Below are 19,962 nucleotides of genomic sequence, written 5' to 3'. Positions count from 1 at the left end.
ATCTCCAAGCAAGCACTAGGGCTGAAATCCAATATTTAAACTGCCAAAGCAGCCCAGGAAATATGTAGAAGTCCACAACTCAGAGTGTCATTCATCTAGCAAAACCCGTTCCCCTAGAGTAGTCTTGCAACCAAACAAAACCACTCAGTTTTTAACGTAGCCAGCGCAGTGCACATTTAATATTAATATGTTCACCGAGTCCAGGGGCTGAGTCAGCTCCCAGCAGGAGCTGCCATTTAAGTTCCTTCATTTTCACCAAAAAATAGAGTTTTTCCAATACCAAGAACTGAAACCCAGAGAAATTCATGCATTTGCTGCTGTGGTTTCCTAGTGCATTAGTGCTATCCTTTTTGCAGATAGCGGTCAGGTGTTCCTTAGATCCGTCAAAGTTTTCCCAATGTAGAACCGTTAACATCTTTTGCATATATAGCTGCATATACCACCCACTACATATGCTGCGTAAAAACAACTTTGTAGTTGCAATGTGGGAAGGTGTAAGAGCTGCAGCTTAAAATGTGTTGGCAAACTACACAGTGGCCACAAGTAAACATGCCTGGGGGTCCTTGTGTTAGATCCTGCTTTCCTATTAGAAAAGGCAAGTTCCTGTTTTCGAAACTTGCTCTTAGTGGAGAAGATTTTTTGTAGAAGAAGGTAGGTTGTTCACCTAAAACAGATTTTAGATCATCCTGGCTGGAAAAAATGTTCCAATTCTTAATTATGACTTCCTGCATCACCTGCATGTCCCTACTGATTGGTGGTGGGGAAACTGCAGAGTTTATCAGTCAGGTTAGTACTTCTGCTGCAGCTGTTGTAGCCAAATATCAGTATAGGCTTGTGTTTTTTTATATATATATATATATATATATATATATATATATATATATATATATATATATACACATATATATATATATATATATATATATATATACACATACACACACACACATATACACGTGTGTGGTGCGAGAAAGAGGCACAAACACTCCAACCACAGCTCTCTATGGGTACAATAAAAGATTCAGTCTTGTAGCTGTATGACTAACTTAACCTCATAATTGTTCCTCCTATAAAGAAAGAAAACAAAAAACCAATTGTGCTAGACCACTAGATTGAATACTAAGCAAGCATCCTATATCGTAGTCTGACATTTTAGTAATACCTAGTGCTGCCGACATTCAAACAGCAATCTCAAAATACCTTTTAGAGGTAAAAAAACAGTATTTTTGCATAAGTGAGTAGACACTCTTTCACTATCAAAACGTCTTACGTCATAATTCTCATCATATTGTTAACAGCATAGCAACTTCTCTTAAGTCACAGTTTCCCCCTTATAAAAGGTAGCCGATTGCAATTTCAGAAATCCTAACCAAAGCAAAATACTACAAGCCTCACAGACATAACAGCCAAAAATCAATGAGACTTGGAAAGCTGGTGTACGGTTAGCAACTACAAACGATAAGAACAGCTCCTCCGCTGAGGCTAGATGAAACATTTCCAAAGAGACAGGAGAACATAAAATGGACCGTCTTCCTACACCTCTTTTTATTTTGTTCTGTTAAACATGTATCTAATTCAGCTTTCTCTCTGTCAATCTGGTTTATCCTGATGCATTGATTTAAATACTGTTCATTAGCTAACATAATGTAACCATACAAATATGTAAATATCATAATGTAATGTAAAATATGTTCTCCTCCACTGAAAACGGGCCATCTCGACCCAGTGGAGTATACCGGTCAACAAATGCAAATAAATAAAATGAATTAGAGAACTAAACAGTATTTTTTTATCAAATTAAATTTTAAAAGTACGATCAACACAGAACATGAAATATGACAATACATTCAGGGTAAGTTAAGAAACTAGACACACAAAATCATAAACAATGTACAATACACTTGAAGGAACGGGCATAATAGCAATGTCAAGACTTTGATTAGAACGAATTTATTCGCAATAAAATTGCCAAAAAACACAAACATCAGTACACCCATGGTACTGCAACAAAACGTGCTTCCAGAAACACCCAATACATACATCTTTACGGATTAAATACTCATACCCAGCAATTGTGCATAACAGCAAAATGTGAGTTACTGCCTTTTCACTACATATACATAAGAGTTATAAAATGGCATTCTTCTAGTACACAAAGAAGAGACGAGTGCACGTGCAAAGTGGACTGACATGAATAGATTACAGTAACAGTCAACGTGGACAGGTGGAAAACTCAGGCCTAAACAATACATAGAATATAAAATATGTGTGCAGCCAGAGATCACCAATTTTCTCCTTAAAGCCAAGAACGGCCCCAGATTTGTCAGAAACCCCTATTAGTCCTTTAGCTGTGTACAACCAGCAAATAAACTATAGAGCTCATTCAAGCTAGTTTAGAGCAGTACTTACCAAACCCTTTGATGAGCTCTGTAAAAACACCAGGGTCACTCTCCATCAAACACCATTCACCCGCGCTGCCTGCCATGTCTATAATCCGATGAATAACCACCACACCCTCAAAAAGTAACCAAATCAACGGCAACAAGTCCTATCCCGCAGCAATCCCACACCATACACCTGAATACTCCGCCTTCTTCCCGACAGGCTTAGCGGTGGTGACCCACGTGCTTTCATCCAATGTTTCCTTAGTGACCCACTGAAAACTTGTCTAAAACACCGTAGTTGAAACAACACAATTTAATGGTGGTTTTAAAGAAAGTGTAAACAATTCAGCTTTTGTGTAAACATATGTCATGTTTATAATATCATGTTTGATTTACAAGCCTTGCTTTTTCTGTGTTGGAAGTCTGTTTTCTTTTTACAGCTCATAAGAAACCCGTGTGTGTGTCTGAGGAAGGATAAAGTGGTCTAGATAAGTAAACTAAATTACAAAATCTGTTCTAAAACCTACATAAAAATGGAAACCGTGTTCCCTTCACAAATCCCGACAGTTACTATGGTTGTTTTTAGGTAACTAGTGAATTGAGCTAGGCTTTTTCCACTTATAGACATAAACTTCCGGGTTATGTTTAGCTTTCACATGGTTCCGGTTGTAATCGAAGGTGAGAGGATTTTTGAGAAACGTGAACTTGGATAGTTCTGTAAGAGATAAGGCTATTCGTTGTGTTTTCAATTATTGATAACTCGTGTTATAGGATTGTATCTTTTATTATTAGATAGATTTGGTGTAGTTCGTAAAGCATGTTCAGTTTGACGGTTGGATGCAGTTGTGATGACTCTCTCACATTTGGCTTTTTTCCTAATCAAGAAAAGGAACATACAATTAACAAGTTAAAGATAGAGGACTTAATATTTTGACACTTACGCAGGAGAATATTGTACAAGTTTGTTGGTATCCTCACACTGTAGTTGCTGCCATACATTACCTGACTTTTATTTTTTTAGGGATGACATTATTTCGGTTCGATATTTTTCTCGACCCCTCCTAAAAAAAATCCTTGTTTTTTTACTAACAAAAAAAAAACAGAGACGTTGGAACACAGACGTCATTAATCCCTAAATTTGTAACATAAGTAGCTTAATATTTGATGAAAGGTTCATGGCAGCTCGGAAGCTGGAGTAATCGCAAAACCTATGTTGTTCCAGTAAAAGGTATTCAATCACGTCGGGGTTCCAATGTCTGTAATTTGGAGCCAGAGTTTTAATAAGTCCAGTATGTATATATAATCACACATCCACTTCAGAACATACCTCGCAGTTGTCCTTCATTTGTGTTCAAATTGTTGCATTGTGTCTCCTAATCGTTCCCCTAAAATTTGGCGATTTGGTGTGAAAAGGTGGTAGATTGTACTTAATATAATGACAAAAATTAGAGTCATGAGCTTCTTATACTCAGAAAATGTATGTCCAGTCACATTCTCATATTTTGTCAACTTTTCCTGTTAGTAGTATTAATATTTTAAAACGTGGCCAACTGTCCAGAATTAAGGGATACTGTCCAGAAAACGGAAAGGACAGCATATTGTCCAGAAAAAATACCAGGCGATTAAAGATTTTTTTTTTAAATTAAAATATAATTACCCCCCTCCCCTCCCCGTTTTTTTGCGAGTGTTCTTCTTTAAGAACACTCTTTGCATCTGGTTGCGCACAGACGCAGAAGACGAAAACAGTATTTTGCTTGTGTGTGACTGTTTACGTCTGTTTTCTGTGCCCAAAGTGATAAGTAGAATATTTCTGTTGCACTTGATTATGCATTTCATTATTATTGGTGGGGACATAATCATTTAATGTGATCAAATAAGTCTTTTAAATGTTTCTTTTTCTGGATGAATTAATTTCTGGTGACAGATGAAGTCACAGACTTCTGAAAAATATTAGTAACTGGTGCTATACAAATGTAATGTATCCAAAAGTGCAAGTGTGATAAGCCTGAAGATGCTGTTGTACTAATCAAATTTAGTTGTCAAATACTGACAGACAATTTAAGCACACCCCTCTCTCTATAAAGATGACGGATACCAAACCAGTATTCAGTTGGTATCGTGTCAGAAGATCATGCGATCAATGTGCACATTCATGTATCTGATTTTATGACTCATTATAAACCTTAGAGTACCACATACACATAACTGCATACATACATACCACATATGATACTGAATACACACACACATATATATATATATATATATATATATATATATATATATATGGGTCTACCTGATAACATCGACACGCCAAAACACAGACAACGAAATAACCGACATGACAAAACCAAAAAAAAAAAAGTTCAAAAACACGAAACTTGCCCGATAAACCACAATCCCGACAATCAACAAAACAAATACCTTTCCCGAAAAATACACACAACACAAGCATACCAAAAACCTTACAGACCTACACTAAACCATACATACACAACTGTCTATGCACTAACCTTAACCCAAACCCTAACGTCCGTCACGATCACACACTTACCCGCACCCTAACTCACTTAATCCACCCCTAACCCTTAACTCTGTCACTATCGCACACTTACCTTACCCACACCCTAACCCTAACTCACTTAATCCACCCCTAACCCTCAAGTCCGTCACTATCGCACACTTACCTTACCCGCACCCAAACTCACTTAACCCACCCCTAACCTCAAGTCCGTCACTATCGCACATTTACCTGACCCGCACCCTACCCTAACGTCCATCACTATCACACACTTACTTTACCCACACCCTGACCCTAACATCTGTCCCTATCGCACACTTACCTTAACATGTCGGTGTTCTCAGCGTCGGGATTCTCAACTGTAGGTCTTCTCCGTTGTCTATCTTCCGGTGTCTGTGTTCTCGTCGGCGGCGTTTAGAAATTTCAACGTTTTCAGGTAGACCTATATATATATAAGTCCCCCATGTTTTTTTTGAATGATGTTTCTTTAACAAACACAGGGGGTGTGGTTTAATGCCAGTTATATGGATAACCATGCAGTAGAAATGTTGATATTGTTTAATGTTAAGATAGGTAAGGGAGGATGGAGGGGTGAGAGTGTTTCTGCATGTGTATGTGAGCAAGGTTAGGTTAGGGGATAAGATATAGTATTGTCTGTGTGTCCAAGTGTGTCTTGTGTAGTGGCAGTGTTATGGGATGGATCTAATGAAGATAAGGCATAGGGTTAAGGCCGAGGAAAGAGGCAGCATTTTAGGGTTAGCACCTATTACTGGCCAGATGCATTTTCTTTGAATGTGGGTTTTCCATGCTGTTTCAGTGAATGCGAGTTTCAAAGGCAGAAAGGTTTTAATTCTAAGTCTGTTTTCATTGTGAAATTATATTACTTTATTTAGCAGATATCTATCAGTGTTTGTGCTATAAAATTTAAAATAAAAGTTTTAAATTAAGTCCAAATATCTGCAATCTTTGTAGAAGTAAAGCAGAAAACATTATGCTCACTGGGAGTTTTGAACATTGTTTATGGCAGCTGGGAAGAAATGGAGAAATAGCCAAGTAATGGGACACTGGAATGGCCGCATGGGTGGGGGCAGTGGTACCAAAATTACATGCATTTTGCTTTTAAGTACATGTCCAGAATTTTTGACATGAAAAGTTGGCAACCCTAGGCCTGTCCCTGATTTCTGGATTTATCCCCGATTCTTAAGGTAAGAGATTAAGAGCTGTGGTTCAGAACCTTATGTTGAACCACTTGACTGTAGAGTGTTTATATTTAAAAGTGTCAAGAGATTCTTGAGGTAGCAGGTTGAGGGCTATGGTTGCTAAGTGCAAAGATACCCCTGCATTGTGAATGTTTGTTTTTAATTACTGGGATGTCCAGCTGGGTTGTAGCCCATTAATTAGTCAAGCCCAACAGTTTCAGCACCACAGTATAAAAGTTACAGGTTTATTGGCATTTGATTACCAGAAAAGTCTGACTGGGTAGAAGCCCATTTTCAGCAGAGGCCCAAGGAGAAAAGCTCCAAACTATTTTAAAACATTTTAAGAACAATTGATTTTACAATCTTTAAAAATAAAACAAAAACATTTGCAGTTTAAATAATAAATTATACATCCGGTATAAACATTAATTAAGAATCGATATAAGATATATGACAGTCATTTAATATTTAAAGAAATTTTAGACAGTTTGTAGAGAAATTAAAGGTAAGTTAGTCTAATGCAAATAGGAACTGCAGTATGAACTGAGGGAAAACAGACTTTTGGTAAATTTAAAAAGAAAGTCAAGGAAGAGAATTAGCAGTAAGAAAGTAAGTGATTAAGGGAGAGTAAGGAGGTATAAGGAATGAGAAGTTATTTGTTCACATTTGGGGATATAGTTAATCCTGGTTTTGAGCAAGAACATATCCAGATTTTAGCTAGGAAGTCTTTGTGTGGTTTAGAAAGATGGGAGGGAGGGTATAGACTTGATGGATACAGGTAAAGAGTTCCAGGCCTTGGCAACCCTGTAAGAGTTTGGACAATGCCCAGCAGATTATCTAGGTTTGTAGACAGCGAAGAATTTTTGATCACTGGATCCCAGTGATTGACTGGGATCGTAGTTGTGTAGAATGTTTTTTATTGCTGGACAGGCAGATGGATGCTGAATAATTTTATAGATGGTAATAAGTTGTGTGTATGTTAGTTAACGTGGCATTTTTAACCAATTTAGGCTTTTCATTGCTATACAGTGGTGGGTTCTGAAAGAGGTATGTGCTTCAAATTTAGCAACTGTGTTATAGTATTGTTCAAGTTTTAATTTTTGTGAGGCCTGGAGGTTAGTAAGGATGGAGTGCCATAAAGAAGAGTGGGGAGGGGATAAGTAGTGGCAAGTATAGTTTTAGTTGCGGTGTACCATGTTGTCAGATGTGGAAACGTGAGTGGAATTATCTGCGTATTGTATTATGGTGACCTGTTATTTGGAAGTATAGAGGGTGGTGGTGAAAATTTTAAAGAGGAGGGGACCAAGGATAGAGCCTTGTGGTACATCAGTGGTAACTGGGAGTTAAGTAGACAAAGTGGAGTGCCGTTTTACTGACTGATACCTATTGGACTGGTAGCTTTTGACTCACAGAAGGGTAGGCTGAGAGAGACCTAGTGAGAACATTTGAAGTAGAAATTTGCTGTGACAAACTGTGTAGAAGGCTTTGGACAAGTTTAGAAAAAATGAAGAAACTAGTTTGCCATTCTCTCTAGCTTTATTGACAGTATCTACAGTAGACTTCCTGTTTTCCAGCCTCTCTTTAACCAAACATCAAATTTCAGCAGTAGCCCTAGCAAAAGACAACAGAGAAGAATAACACTTTAACCTCCTCTGTGCTAAATTATGACAGACATTTGAGTTTTAGACTTCATATTCATTAGAAAAATGCATACTAACACAAATCCTGTTATTCTAGCTGATTTATAACCTATAATGCTATTTTATTTGCTTTTTCTGATTAACCAGCCAGTCATTTATCCAGCCTAAGGTCTGGTCTCATTGAGACCAGATAAGAGGGAGTCTACTGTATATAGGTTAGAAGGGCGGTGCTAGTACTATGGGAAGGATGGAAGCCATGTTGTGTAGGGGATAGGAGTTCTTCCAGCAGGAGATAGTCTAACATTTTTTTAAATACAATTTTCAAGTATTTTGGCGAGGAGAGGTAAGATTGCAATAGGTCCAAAGTTATTAATGTCTGTTGAATTTCCCCTTTGTGCAGAGGGATAATGCATGACTTCCTCCAGAAAGAGGGAACATGGGATTCCTGGATTGACCTATTTATAAGGATTGGGACAGGATAGGCAATGCTACTGGCTGCCGTTTTTATGAACTCGCTTGTTATGTCATCAGCTGAAGAAGAGCATGGTTTAAGTTTGTTTAAGAATAGTTTTGTACAGGATGCGGGCACAGGTTTGAAGGTGAAAGTGGGTGTGGTGATGTGGCTGTTGGGCAGGGTTAGGATTAGATGTTAAGGAATCCTTGGTTAGAGATGCCATACTTTCTTGAAAATAAGAGTTGAACTGTTTTGCAGTTTCTAGTGGTGAGTTATCGGGAGGGGGGAAGGGGTTTGTGGTGAACTTTTGTCCAGGATGTAAGATTTCTTTAGTGGATGTCCAAAATTTTTTAGGGTTGTGTTTAGTATTATTTTGAAAGTTATAATAGTTATTAGCATATGCATGTGTGTGTTCATTTATTTGTTTTACATGTGTTAACTGGGTAAATATGCTGGTTATCTGACAATTTTCAGGCCTGGCCCAAGCAGTGAAAAGGCAAACACAGAATAACAGAATAAATTAATTTACAGACATTAACTATGCAGCATTATGTAATAGAAACAGAAGAAGTACTAAGCTAACTTTTTCTGTAGAAGAGAACAATTATTAACAGTTGATAATACTAAAGTAAGAAAATTTGGGGAACTGTTTTACAATATATTACAGAAACACTGTTAATAACAGCATCAGTTTAGCTATCACTTTTACAGTGGACATAAGAAATGGTACAGTGGTATAATAGTTTCATCATAGTAACTTAAGAAAATTATATAAATGCGTATGTAGCTGAAATAGGTAGACTTGTATATATAAATATATTCACATTCAAAAAAATTGTGTGTGTGCACTTTAATACATAGATTTAGTTTTGTTTATATATAAACAGATACAACTCGAATGCTAAAAACTACAAAGAGAAAAGACATTAACATGATTCAATGTAACATTTGGAGAAAATAAAGCCTCATTCAATCCATCAAATGTGTAAAGACAGATTGGTGCTATGGCCAGCCTCTCAAGCTTTCCTTATTGATTGTTACCCACCTTCCAGTCCAGATTATTATCACAATAAAAGAAAGGAGTAAATAGGGAGGACTTTTATAGTCACATGCCATCTGGGAAAGAACAAAATATAATAATGATGAAAACCACTTTGAAATGTCTGTATATAGCTCTTACCAAATGTTGACACAGAGGAATAATAGTTTCTTAATGTCTGCTAAGTATACCTTTTATGTATCTCCAAGTATTCCACCAGCTTTCCCCGTGTTTTTTTTTTCATACTGCATATTTCCGTCAGCTCATCTCATTTGAGTACCTCAAGTCTGTTTCCTAACTTTTCAGTTTGTTTTTCTTACAATTGTGTACTTATTTTCCAAGGTTTAGTTTTACTGCTGTATTATTTTGCTTTTTTCTTATTGTATTTAAGTTGATATGCGTTTGACCATTCCTCCAGTTTTGTTAACTTTCTTCTCATTCTTTCCTTACACTGTTGGCCTCGTTTGAGTTTGTATGATCACCAAAAACTGTAAACTCTTTTACAGTATCACTGGTGAAGACTTGCAGAAAAAAGTGTTTCCATCATTGATTCTGTTGGTACTCCACCTCTCAGCATCTTTCAAATGACTGGACTCTTAAGTGGGTGTAATTGAATGTCCATGACTAATTTGACTTAAGGAACTATAACTAGGATGACTTTTGATTACATTTTTTAGCTTTATTGTGTTTTTGCTACTGTTTCATTCATTTAAATCCATTGTAACTAGTTAATCTTTGGTCTCTGTGACCTACATGCTCAAGTAAATAAAGTCATTCAACTTTTTGTCTCCCTATTTTCCTTTTGTACCCTTAATGTCATCTTCTTCTGTCACATACTTTTTTGAATATGTTGGTGGTTTGCCCTCCATAACCCATTGTGGTAATCCTTTTCATTAGTCCACATCCCTCTTCTTGAAGAAGTGCTTTCATAGTTCCAAGGAGTACTTGGTCCCTAGAGTCTTCTGCCTTCCTGATCACATCTCTGTTTCTTGCTCAGTACAACCCTATCACATTTCCATGGCATGATTTTATGCTCCCTATCATGTAGGGGGACATGATATTGACATGAAATGGGGGTGGTCTGTTCTGGTCTCACATGAGAAGAGCTTTAGCTTTTGTTTATGGACGTATTCTTTTCCATCCGTCCCATGCACTCTTCTTGTGGCTTTTCTCTGTATCGGTTCCAGCAGCCTGATATCTCTTTCTTACATTCTTGGAAAATGCAAGTGGTACTAAAAATTTGGCCTGGCATGTATATGTATAATTGAAGCAGTGTCTCTTTGTTTCTTTAGTCTTCTTTTCTGAGAATACAACCCAGAATTTTGTTGGCTGCTGCAGCTGTCATCTCAGTCTACTTTTGTGTGTCCAGTCCATGTGTGAACAACACTCCCAGATTCTCTTCCTGGTCTCTGGCCATAAGATCGCCTAGCCCTAGCTGATGCTTTGTACTAGGGTTGCTGTGACCTATGTGCAGTAGTTTGCTTTTTTTCTGCACTGAACCTCAGCTACCACCTTTCAGCTCACTTGGTCTGTCTTTCCAAATTATTCTTAGGCTATTCCCTTCATCCTCCACTGTTGCTGCTAATGTATCCTCAGCAAATATTTTATTTTATTTATTTATTTTGCATTTATTTGGGTGGCCACGGTGGTGCAGTGGTTTACATTGCCGCCTCACAGCAAGAGGTTCTCCGGTTCGATCCTCAGCTGGGGTGCCTTTTGTGTGGAGTCTGCATGTCCTCCCTGTGGTCGCGTGGGTTTCCTCCAGGTACTCCGTTTTCCTCCCACATCCTAAAGACATGCTCTAGGTGGACTGGACACTCTAAATTGGCCATAGGTGTGAGTGCGTGCATGTGTGTGTCTTCTGTGGAAGGTTGGGCGCCAGGCTGGCAACTCGACACTGTAAAACTCCACTGCCAATCATGAGCGGACAGATGATCTGCTGTGGTGACCCCTAACCGGGAAAAGCCGAAAGGAGAAGAAGATTTATTTTGTATTTATTTATCAGGAAAGTCCAACTGGACACGTCCTTTTTCAGCAGAGGCCTGGGGAGAAAAGCTCCACATAGTACATAAAAGTTAAAGACAGACTTTAAAGTATAAAATACAAACAAACAGACAGATTTGTGAGAACATAATATATCATAGGGGTTACATATGTGAGACTATAGCATAGTATATAGAATTAATATAAATGTTAAATAGCCAGATTACTAGAGGTCATTGATCCTTTGTGTCTATTTAAATATGTCAGTCCTTTTTTCTGTTCCCTTATGTTTATCTGAAATAGACACATTTTAATGAATTATAACCAGGCCCATTCCCTGTAGAACTCCCATTAGTTACTTTTTTGTACCTGAAATTATTCCTCTCACCAAAGCCTGCTGTATTTTGACATTTTACCATGCAGCAGTCAAGTTCCTTAGCATTTTTTTAAACATTTTTATTTAACATCTCATATTGCATACCGACATTAATACTCATTTGATTATAAAAGAAAAGACAAACTATTACTAATTTCTTCATCATGCAGTATGCATATATGATTTGTTTTTTAACAGTTATGCGGTCGAACATTATTTAGATTTCTCAAGACCTGCCTTCTCTGAAATATCACTCCTCCTCCTAAATATTGTTTTGTGTGTATTATTCCCATATATTCCATTACTTTCTTTGTAGTTTATTTCCTTTTTCTAAAGATCCCACCTTCATTTCTGTTATCTCATTTACAACCATCAGTAATTCAGTTACAGTTGGTTTTGGTATTGATTTCCATGTTATAGTAATTGCTTTTTTTTTGTCAGCCAACAGCATTAAACTTTGTAGGGTTTTACTATGGTCTACACAGTTCTATTTCAATATCCCAGCTCAAAAGAATCCTTTCCTTAATTAAAATGCTCCCCCAGCATTTCTGACAAGGTACTCTGTAAGGAATTTTTAATATCTGTCTGTTAATTGATTGCATCCCCCCCCAAAAAAAACCATGCTCCCGGGTACTTCTTTCTTTCCCTTCACACCTCCAGCAATTGTTGTCTGATGTGAGAAAATCCTTTGAAGTCTACTTCAGTTGTAAAAAAAATTGTATATAAACACTTCAATGCAAAAATCCTAAACCTCCTAGATTTTGTTGTATACCTGGGAGCCATACAAATATTCTGCCATTGTTTCTTTGTATAGTTTCTTTCCATTCTAATTTCTCGTTCTTTTCCAACCTTTTCTTGATTCCTGTAGTAACCATACATTATTTTATATGCCTTACTAATTGTCCCTTTTTTTGCACTGCTTTTAACCTTGACTCTGCTATACATTTAACCAGAAGTCTTTCTTCTCCTCTTCTATCACTACTGGCTCCCCTCTTGGCAGTCATTAATATCCCCTTCTTTTTGACCCTGATAACTCTGTAGAATAATCATTCCGGAATCCTTTCTTTGCCAAATTCACATGTGTTTTAACAATATTTTAAAAGGAGGGACAGTACAAGCATATAAGGAAAAACTGTGGTGGGTGTATTACTCAAAAGAGGGCAAAGACCCTTTAAACCCAACTTCATTTAGATTAATTTAGATTTTGAACTACAGTTTGTAGTTTCTGTGTTGCCCAGACCTTAGATTCATTTAGATTTTGAACTACAGTTTGTAGTTTCTGTGTTGCCCAGACCTTACTAAGATAGAAGGAAGCTTCTCTGTTCATCAGTGAGAGTGGTGAGCTTTGAGCAGCCTATCTGTCGCTGGAGAAGTGATTTCAGATCAGAATCTGTAGTTTTATTAGCCATTTTGGGCTATTTCTTTCCCTTTCATCTTTCTGTTTAAAAAGCTGCATTTGCACGGTTTTACGCATTGCACAGCGCCATTTAACTAGGGTTAAACTATTCCTGGTGCCAGAAAGTCTGGTCTTGTAATTTTCCCTTAGAGCTAGCCAGTTTTCTAGTTTTATCACTCAAAACTGTTTCCTTGTGCTCAGCACTTGTTCAAAACTCATTGCAAGCAGTAAATCTACAAATTACTGCAGCACTCAACTATCCTCACTTGTTAGGAGGAAAACAGTTTTTAGTACTTAAATTAATAAGCACCTATCCAGGCATGTCTAAGGGTCAGCTCCCGGTATTTTCCCCTGTCCATCTGATGAATCTGAGCACCTTGGGGCAATGTAGCAATTGCTTCACGTACACTGACAACCCTCTTCTCCTACCACCCAACACTACAACTCGTGAGAGATGCACCTATGTAGCCAAACTGGAAGCCAAGCTCTCTCTAGGCAAGACTGTATTAGACAGTCAAGAGGAGAAGGTAAACACCTGCACTACACCACACTCAACACATAGTCCATCAAAACCTACACCACCTAAACCCACACATAGTAACACAAAACACACAACTACATTTGTGGAGGCTCTCAATAAAAATTTACCCAAACAACAGAGACCTCCAGAGCTGAAACGCAAGCAACCACCACCCCCAACACTACCCAAATGACACATAGCCCACAAAATCAGTGTGCCACTCAACCTCAGCCCATAAGGCAAAACAACGTACCCAACACACTAGTCATAGGTGACTCTATAGTCAGGCACACTGATGTCCCACTCACCAGGCTAAACAAGGAGAAAGTTACTGTCAGCTGCCTGTCGGGTGCTAGGATCCGCCACGTAACACAAGCACTCGGGTCACTCCACAACAAGTACAAATATGACTCTGTCATTGTCCATGCTGGTGTGAATGACCTGAGAAGTACTTCCCTGGACTACATGAAAAGAGACCCACAGGAGCTCTCGGATCATGTGGCGCAGCCAGATATGACCCTAGCCCTGAGTAGCATCCTGCCATTGCCCAGAATGATACCACAATACAAGGACAAAATGACTGACTTCAACAGTTGGCTAAGCTTCTGGTGTCATTCTAACGGGATCCAGTGTCTGTCTGCCAGGGACGACATGATCGACAGACTACAATGCTTTGCCAGAGATGGCATGCACCTGTCGCCCCTGGGATTCCGGATACTGGCTAAGGCTCTTGCCACCCCTATAGCGCCTTTTTTAGGCAAGGTTCAGATGACAAATTCACCACCGTAGCAGGTATAAGCAAGCAAAATCTGAGGGTAATACTACTCAGTGCTAGAAGTCTTAACCTCAAAATGCATTCACTTGAGGTACTCCTTAAAATGGAGAACATCGACATCTGTGCAGTGATGGAGACCTGGTTCAAGGCTGCAGAGACCACCCCTGCATTACCAGGCTATAACTCATACCACACCTTTCGGCCCCCTAACCTGGACCAGAACACTAAAGGAGGAGGAGGAGGCGTGTCCATATTCATTAAGGATAGCCACAACTCCAGGCTAGTTGCTCAACATAATGCATCCAAAATTATCCAAGTGCAACTAATACTAGGCAAGACTGCAATCCAGGTTGTAGCTTGTTACAGATCCCCCCGCCATGCCCCAGGATGCCCACTCCACATTTCTTGATATACTGGGTAATATTAAGGTACAGCCTAATACCCTAACAATTGACAATTTCAACTACCCCACCATCAACTGGGAAAACTACTCCTGTACTAACTCATTTGCTCAATGTTTTCTGGAATTCATAAATTCCAGCGCCCTGGATCAGCTTGTCTATACCCCCACCAGTGGCAGCAATATCCTGGACCTCGTCATTACCAATATGGACAACCGATGTTCCACGCCAGAGGTCAACTCCTCGCTGATCAGATCTGACCACAAACTAATCACCCTAGACATCAATATCCCCCCCCCCCCATTAAGGAAACCACTGTAAAAAACTTCTCCAAAACTAACATCATGCTTCTCAAGACAGAAGTGGTAAGCTTCATGACAACCATACAGATGGAAAATAGAGGTACGATTGCTGAATCCTATACAAATGCACTGTATAGGCACATACACGAGTGCATGGATCATGCCATCCCCAACAGAACAAAGACGCTGTCCTCCAGAAAAAGGAAGCCAATCTGGTGGTCCCCTGCCATAAACAAACTCTACAACAGAAAGAAGAAGCTGATGCAAAAAAAAAAAAAAAAAAAAGAGTAAAATCCCCTGATTGCAAGAACTCCCTGGTTAGCTTCACTAAGAAGCTGAGATCCCTCATACAATCCTCCAAAGCTAGTTATGAAAATAAAATGACCACTGGTTCTAAAGACAACCACAAAGCATTCTACAGCTATGTCAAGAATCTCAATGGCGACACTCAAATCTGCTGTGAGCTACAGCACAATTGCACTAGATATACAGAACCAACTGATATTGCCAACATCCTGGCAGACACGTTCAGTGCAGACTTCATCCTCCCTCACCCCCCAAAGGGCTCATCACTATACCGGAAGAATGCAAAGCCCCTGTAATCACGGCTGCATAAGTAAAGACCACACTCTCCAAAGCCAAGAATACAGCATCCATGGGACCTGACAACATCCCAGGCTGCATTCTGCACAAACTACAGAACGAACTGACACCCCACCTAAGTACTATGTTCAATCCTAGCATCACTTGAGGCTTTGTGCCTACTGAATGGCGCACAGTGATGGTTATCCCACTCCACAAAGGGGGCACCACTACGGACCCTGGGAACTACCGCTCCATTAGCAAGATGAGCCTGGTCTGCAAGGCCATGGAGCATATCATCTTCGAGCTTATGAACAAGGACATAAGTAACCTCCAAACTCTGGACCCCACTCAGTTTGAGTTTGTAAAAGGTAGGTTATGTCTCCGAAACCTGATTGACTTCTTTGAAGCAGTCACCAGAGCCTTGGATGAGGGTAAGGTAGTGCACACAGCCTATCTTGACCTCGCCAAGGCTTTCAACACCATCCCCCACTCTGGAATTATAGATAAACTCATTAGACTGGGCATAGATCCCTATGTCACAAGATGGGTAGCCAACTGGCTCACTAACAGAACCTACACAGTGAATGTAGCCGACTCCAAATCCAACTTCAGACAAGTGACAAGTGGAGTACCACAGGACTCAGTCCTGGGTCCTCTCCTGTTTGGCGTCTACTTCTCAGAAGTCCAGGCTAATACAGCAGGTCTTTGGCTAACTACGTTCACAGACAACTGCAAACTAAGTGCCATAATAGAATTGCCTTATGATGTGGACATTCTACAAAGGGGCCTCACTGAGACTGATGCTTGGTGTCAAAGTCATGGCCTCAAGCTCAATGCCAAGAAGTGCATTGTCATCCCTTTTGGGAAAAACACTGTACCTATGAACTACCACATAGGCAGTAGCCTACTAAACACCGAAAGTGTGATAAGAGACCTTGGGACACAGATGGACAGTAGTCTCTCCTTTGATAATCACATCACCACAGTAGTCAGGAAATCCTTCTGCGTGGCACACCTCATCACAAAGGGGTTCACCTTCAGTAAAAAGAGGTCATTGTTCCTCTCTACTCATCCCTCATCAGACCCATTGTATAGTTCAACGCCCCATTTGGCATGTACCTCGCAAGACATCTACAACAATTAGAAAGGCCACCGAAATACCTCACTTAGAGGATTACCAGCCTCAAACAGATGCCATACGCAGACCATCTAAAAAAAACTCCAGCTCTACTCCCTCGCTTATCGCCTACTCAGAGGCAACCTCTGCCTAACATACAAAGCCATGTCAAATCCAGATCTGTTGGACATGCTACACTTAAAGAAACCCTAGTCCCTCCAAGCCACACCTTCCAGGGACTTAAACTTTGCCATCACAATAAACAGGAGATGCAGGAGGGATAGATTTCTGTCCCAGAGACTTCCCATGCTCAGGAACAGCCTACCCATTCATGTCAAGCAAAGCTCCTCATTAGCCCTGTTTAAGAAAAATCTCGACAATTGGGTGGGAAATAGGAAATTCACCCCGGGGATCACTTCTGTGGCTCTGCTAGACAGGGGCACAGGAAAATAACTTTCTTGGGTGTCGAAAGCCAGGGAACTTTTTTGGCTAGGCTTATATAGGCCCCAGGGCCAATAGCCTAGTACCTACCTGTGAACCTAATTAGAAAGCATTTATCTCTACACTAGCTAAGAGAGTGGGTAAAGAGTTGTCAAAACTGAGATATGGAAAAATGCATTTTTGTGGAAAGGATGCAAACATATGACAACACTAAAAGAATGGTGATGATTCAGAAGGTAACAGAGTGTAAGAAAACCCTCTTGTTGGTGGGTCTTGATGCAGAGAAGACATTCCATAGAGTTTCTGTGATTTTGTGAGAAGGACAATGACAGCATTTGCATTTCCTTACAATGGAGGCAATGTGGTGGTCACAAGTCTAGTTGCTATCAACCTAGGTGCCCAAGTCCCTCACAGCTGATTGCATGCTTAGTGCATTGTCATTAATGTGATAATTAGAGGGTATGATACTTTCCCCAAAGGGGATAATGATGCATTTCTTGGCATTCAGTTTGAAGCCATGCTTCTGGCACCGGTCATTAGTTTGGGTAAGGACCTCTTGGAGGATGTTCACATCACTAGGGGAATTTAAGATCGCTGCCAGCTTGCAGTCATCTGCAAACTTGGTCAGCCGCAAACTACTGGTTTTGGCTTGCACCTCAAAAAAAGTATATCCCAAACAGTAGAGGCCCCAAGACCGATCCTTGGGGTACACCGCTCATTACGGGTCTACTACTAGAGGTGGCTTCACCTACTTTGACTGACTGGGTTCTATCAGTGAGCCAGTTAGCTACCCATCTGGTAGCTTACGGGTTGATGCCTAGCTGGGAGAGTTTATCTATTATGCCTGAGTCGGGAATAGTGTCAAAGGCTTTGGCTAGGTCAAGGTAGGTGGTGTGCACCGTCTTCCCCTCGTCCATGGCTTTGGTGACTGTTTCAAAGAAGTTGACCAAGTTTAACAGGCATGATCTCCCTTTGGCAAGTGTTTGGAGGTTGCCAATGTCCTTGTTTATAAGGTCCATGATAATGCATTCTGTGACTTTGCAAATCAGGCTAGTTAGGCTGATGGGCCTATAATTGCTTGGGTCAGTGGATGCTTCACCTTTGTGTAGAGGGATGACAATGGCTGTCCTCCATTCAGCTGGGATGAAGCCCATACTTAGGCTTTGGTTGAATAGAGTGTCAAACAGAGCTGAGAGCTCATGCCTGAGTTAATGAAGGATACAGCCAGGGATGTTATCAGGTCCCATGGAGACTGTATTTTTCGCCTTTGAGAGGGCATTAAGGACCTGCTCCCTGGTGATGAGGGGAGGGGGGTAGGTGCTGGGAATGTCCTGGTTTACTGATGGGGGGACAGGGGGGTGAAGTTTTCACTGAACCTGTCTGCCAGCAGGTTGGCTATATCTATGGCGTTTGTGTATGTGGTGTTATATTGAGCTCCAATTCAGAGCACATTTGGGTGTTGTCTTTGAGATTGCCGACACATGTGAATAAGGCCTTGTGATTGTCCTTGGTGGATGTGGCCAGTTTGGACTCAAAGTTAGCCTTAGAGGATTTCACTAGTGACCTTATTTGCTTGTTCAGGCAAAGGAGCGATTGCTTCCAACTTGGCACCTGCTCCTTCTTTGCCCAGACAGCAATTCTTTCCTTCTGTTATAGAGTCTGTCCACCAGACAGGTTTACTCTTCCTTGAGGAAGATGATTTGGTCCTGTCAGGTATTGCTGAGTCCATACAGCTATGTAGGTGCTCATATAGTTTTTGGTGTAGGCTTGGACATTAGTGTTAGTTCCAGCTGAAGGGACGGTGGCTGTGAAGCTGCTTATACCTGCTGTGAGGAGATTGTAGTCAACTTTGGAAAAGTTTTTTTGTTTGACCCTGATTGGGGGGGGGGGGGTCAGGAGATATGGTGATTTCAAAAGTGATCGCTTTATGGTTGGATCTTATCAAGGAGGATGACACTGTAGGAGTGCTGCAGTGGCTACTCATGTTGGTTAGGATCAGGTCCAGGATATTTTCACCTCTTGTAGGGGTGTTGATCAGCTGATCCAATGCATTGGCATTGAGGAAGTCGAGGAATCTCTGGGCATTCATGCTTGGGCTAGAATAGGTCTTCCACTGTATGGTTGGGTAGTTAGTCACCCAGGATCAGGGTAGAGGGTTGAATTGTGATGGATTCAGTTAAGTCCAGATAGGTGGAGTGGACATCCTGAGTCATGGTTGGAGGTCTGTAACTAGCTATGATTTGAATAGGTGTTTTGTCAGTTAACTGTACTTGGAGTGTCTCCTGTGCATCATACCGTTTGACCAGCCTGTAGGTGTTTGTCTTTGACAAATATTGAAACCCCACCTCGTTTGGTTTTTTAGCCCTCCATTTGGGGTCAGAAAGTATGGTAGGATGAGTAGCCTGGTAAGGTTGGGGTGCTCTCATAGGTTGGTATTAGGCTATCGGCTGTAGTACCTATACAAGCCTAGCTATAATAGAACCAGTTTTCAGTGACTGCACAAATGTCATCATCCTCCAAAGCAAGGAATGTTTACAGTGAGTGCAGTTTCATGCTAAGACTCCTAGCATTTAGCAGCATGACCTTTAAATTTCCTTTATAAGAATTTTTCATGTTAGTAATTTTGTGCTCATGACTTTGCCTAAAAAAGGCACTGTGGGGGAGGCAAGAGCCTTTGTCAGAAACCTAAAGCCCAGGGGAGACAGATAAAGGCCATCTATGGCAAAGCGTCATGGTCTGTCAATCATGTTCTCCCAGACTGTCAAGTACTGGATCCCCATGGAATGACACCAGAAACTAAGCCAATTGTTAGTCAATTTATTTTCTGTT

The 19,962-nt window shown here is 40.2% G+C and overlaps 2 protein-coding genes across 2 annotated transcripts in view; one reads left to right on the top strand and one right to left on the bottom strand.

The window, feature by feature from the left end:
- Window positions 1-2,609, bottom strand: part of UCHL5 (ubiquitin C-terminal hydrolase L5) — a 222,263-nt gene extending 219,654 nt beyond the window's left edge. Inside the window, exon 1 of the mRNA XM_044086778.1 lies at window positions 2,410-2,609. Coding sequence (XP_043942713.1) covers window positions 2,410-2,485 — 76 coding nt within the window. The 5' untranslated portion in view covers window positions 2,486-2,609. The remainder of the gene's footprint in view (window positions 1-2,409) is intronic.
- A 418-nt stretch (window positions 2,610-3,027) lies between these two features.
- The window catches only part of GLRX2 (glutaredoxin 2), a 161,126-nt gene continuing 144,191 nt past the window's right edge, over window positions 3,028-19,962 (top strand). The window contains exon 1 of the mRNA XM_044085323.1: window positions 3,028-3,101. The gene's annotated coding sequence lies outside the window, so the exon portion shown is untranslated. The remainder of the gene's footprint in view (window positions 3,102-19,962) is intronic.

This window comes from Protopterus annectens, chromosome 10.part0 (assembly GCF_019279795.1).
Source record: "Protopterus annectens isolate FY-2018-M chromosome 10.part0, PAN1.0, whole genome shotgun sequence".
Taxonomy (NCBI): domain Eukaryota; kingdom Metazoa; phylum Chordata; order Ceratodontiformes; family Protopteridae; genus Protopterus; species Protopterus annectens.
This window is presented reverse-complemented; position numbering and strand designations above follow the sequence as displayed.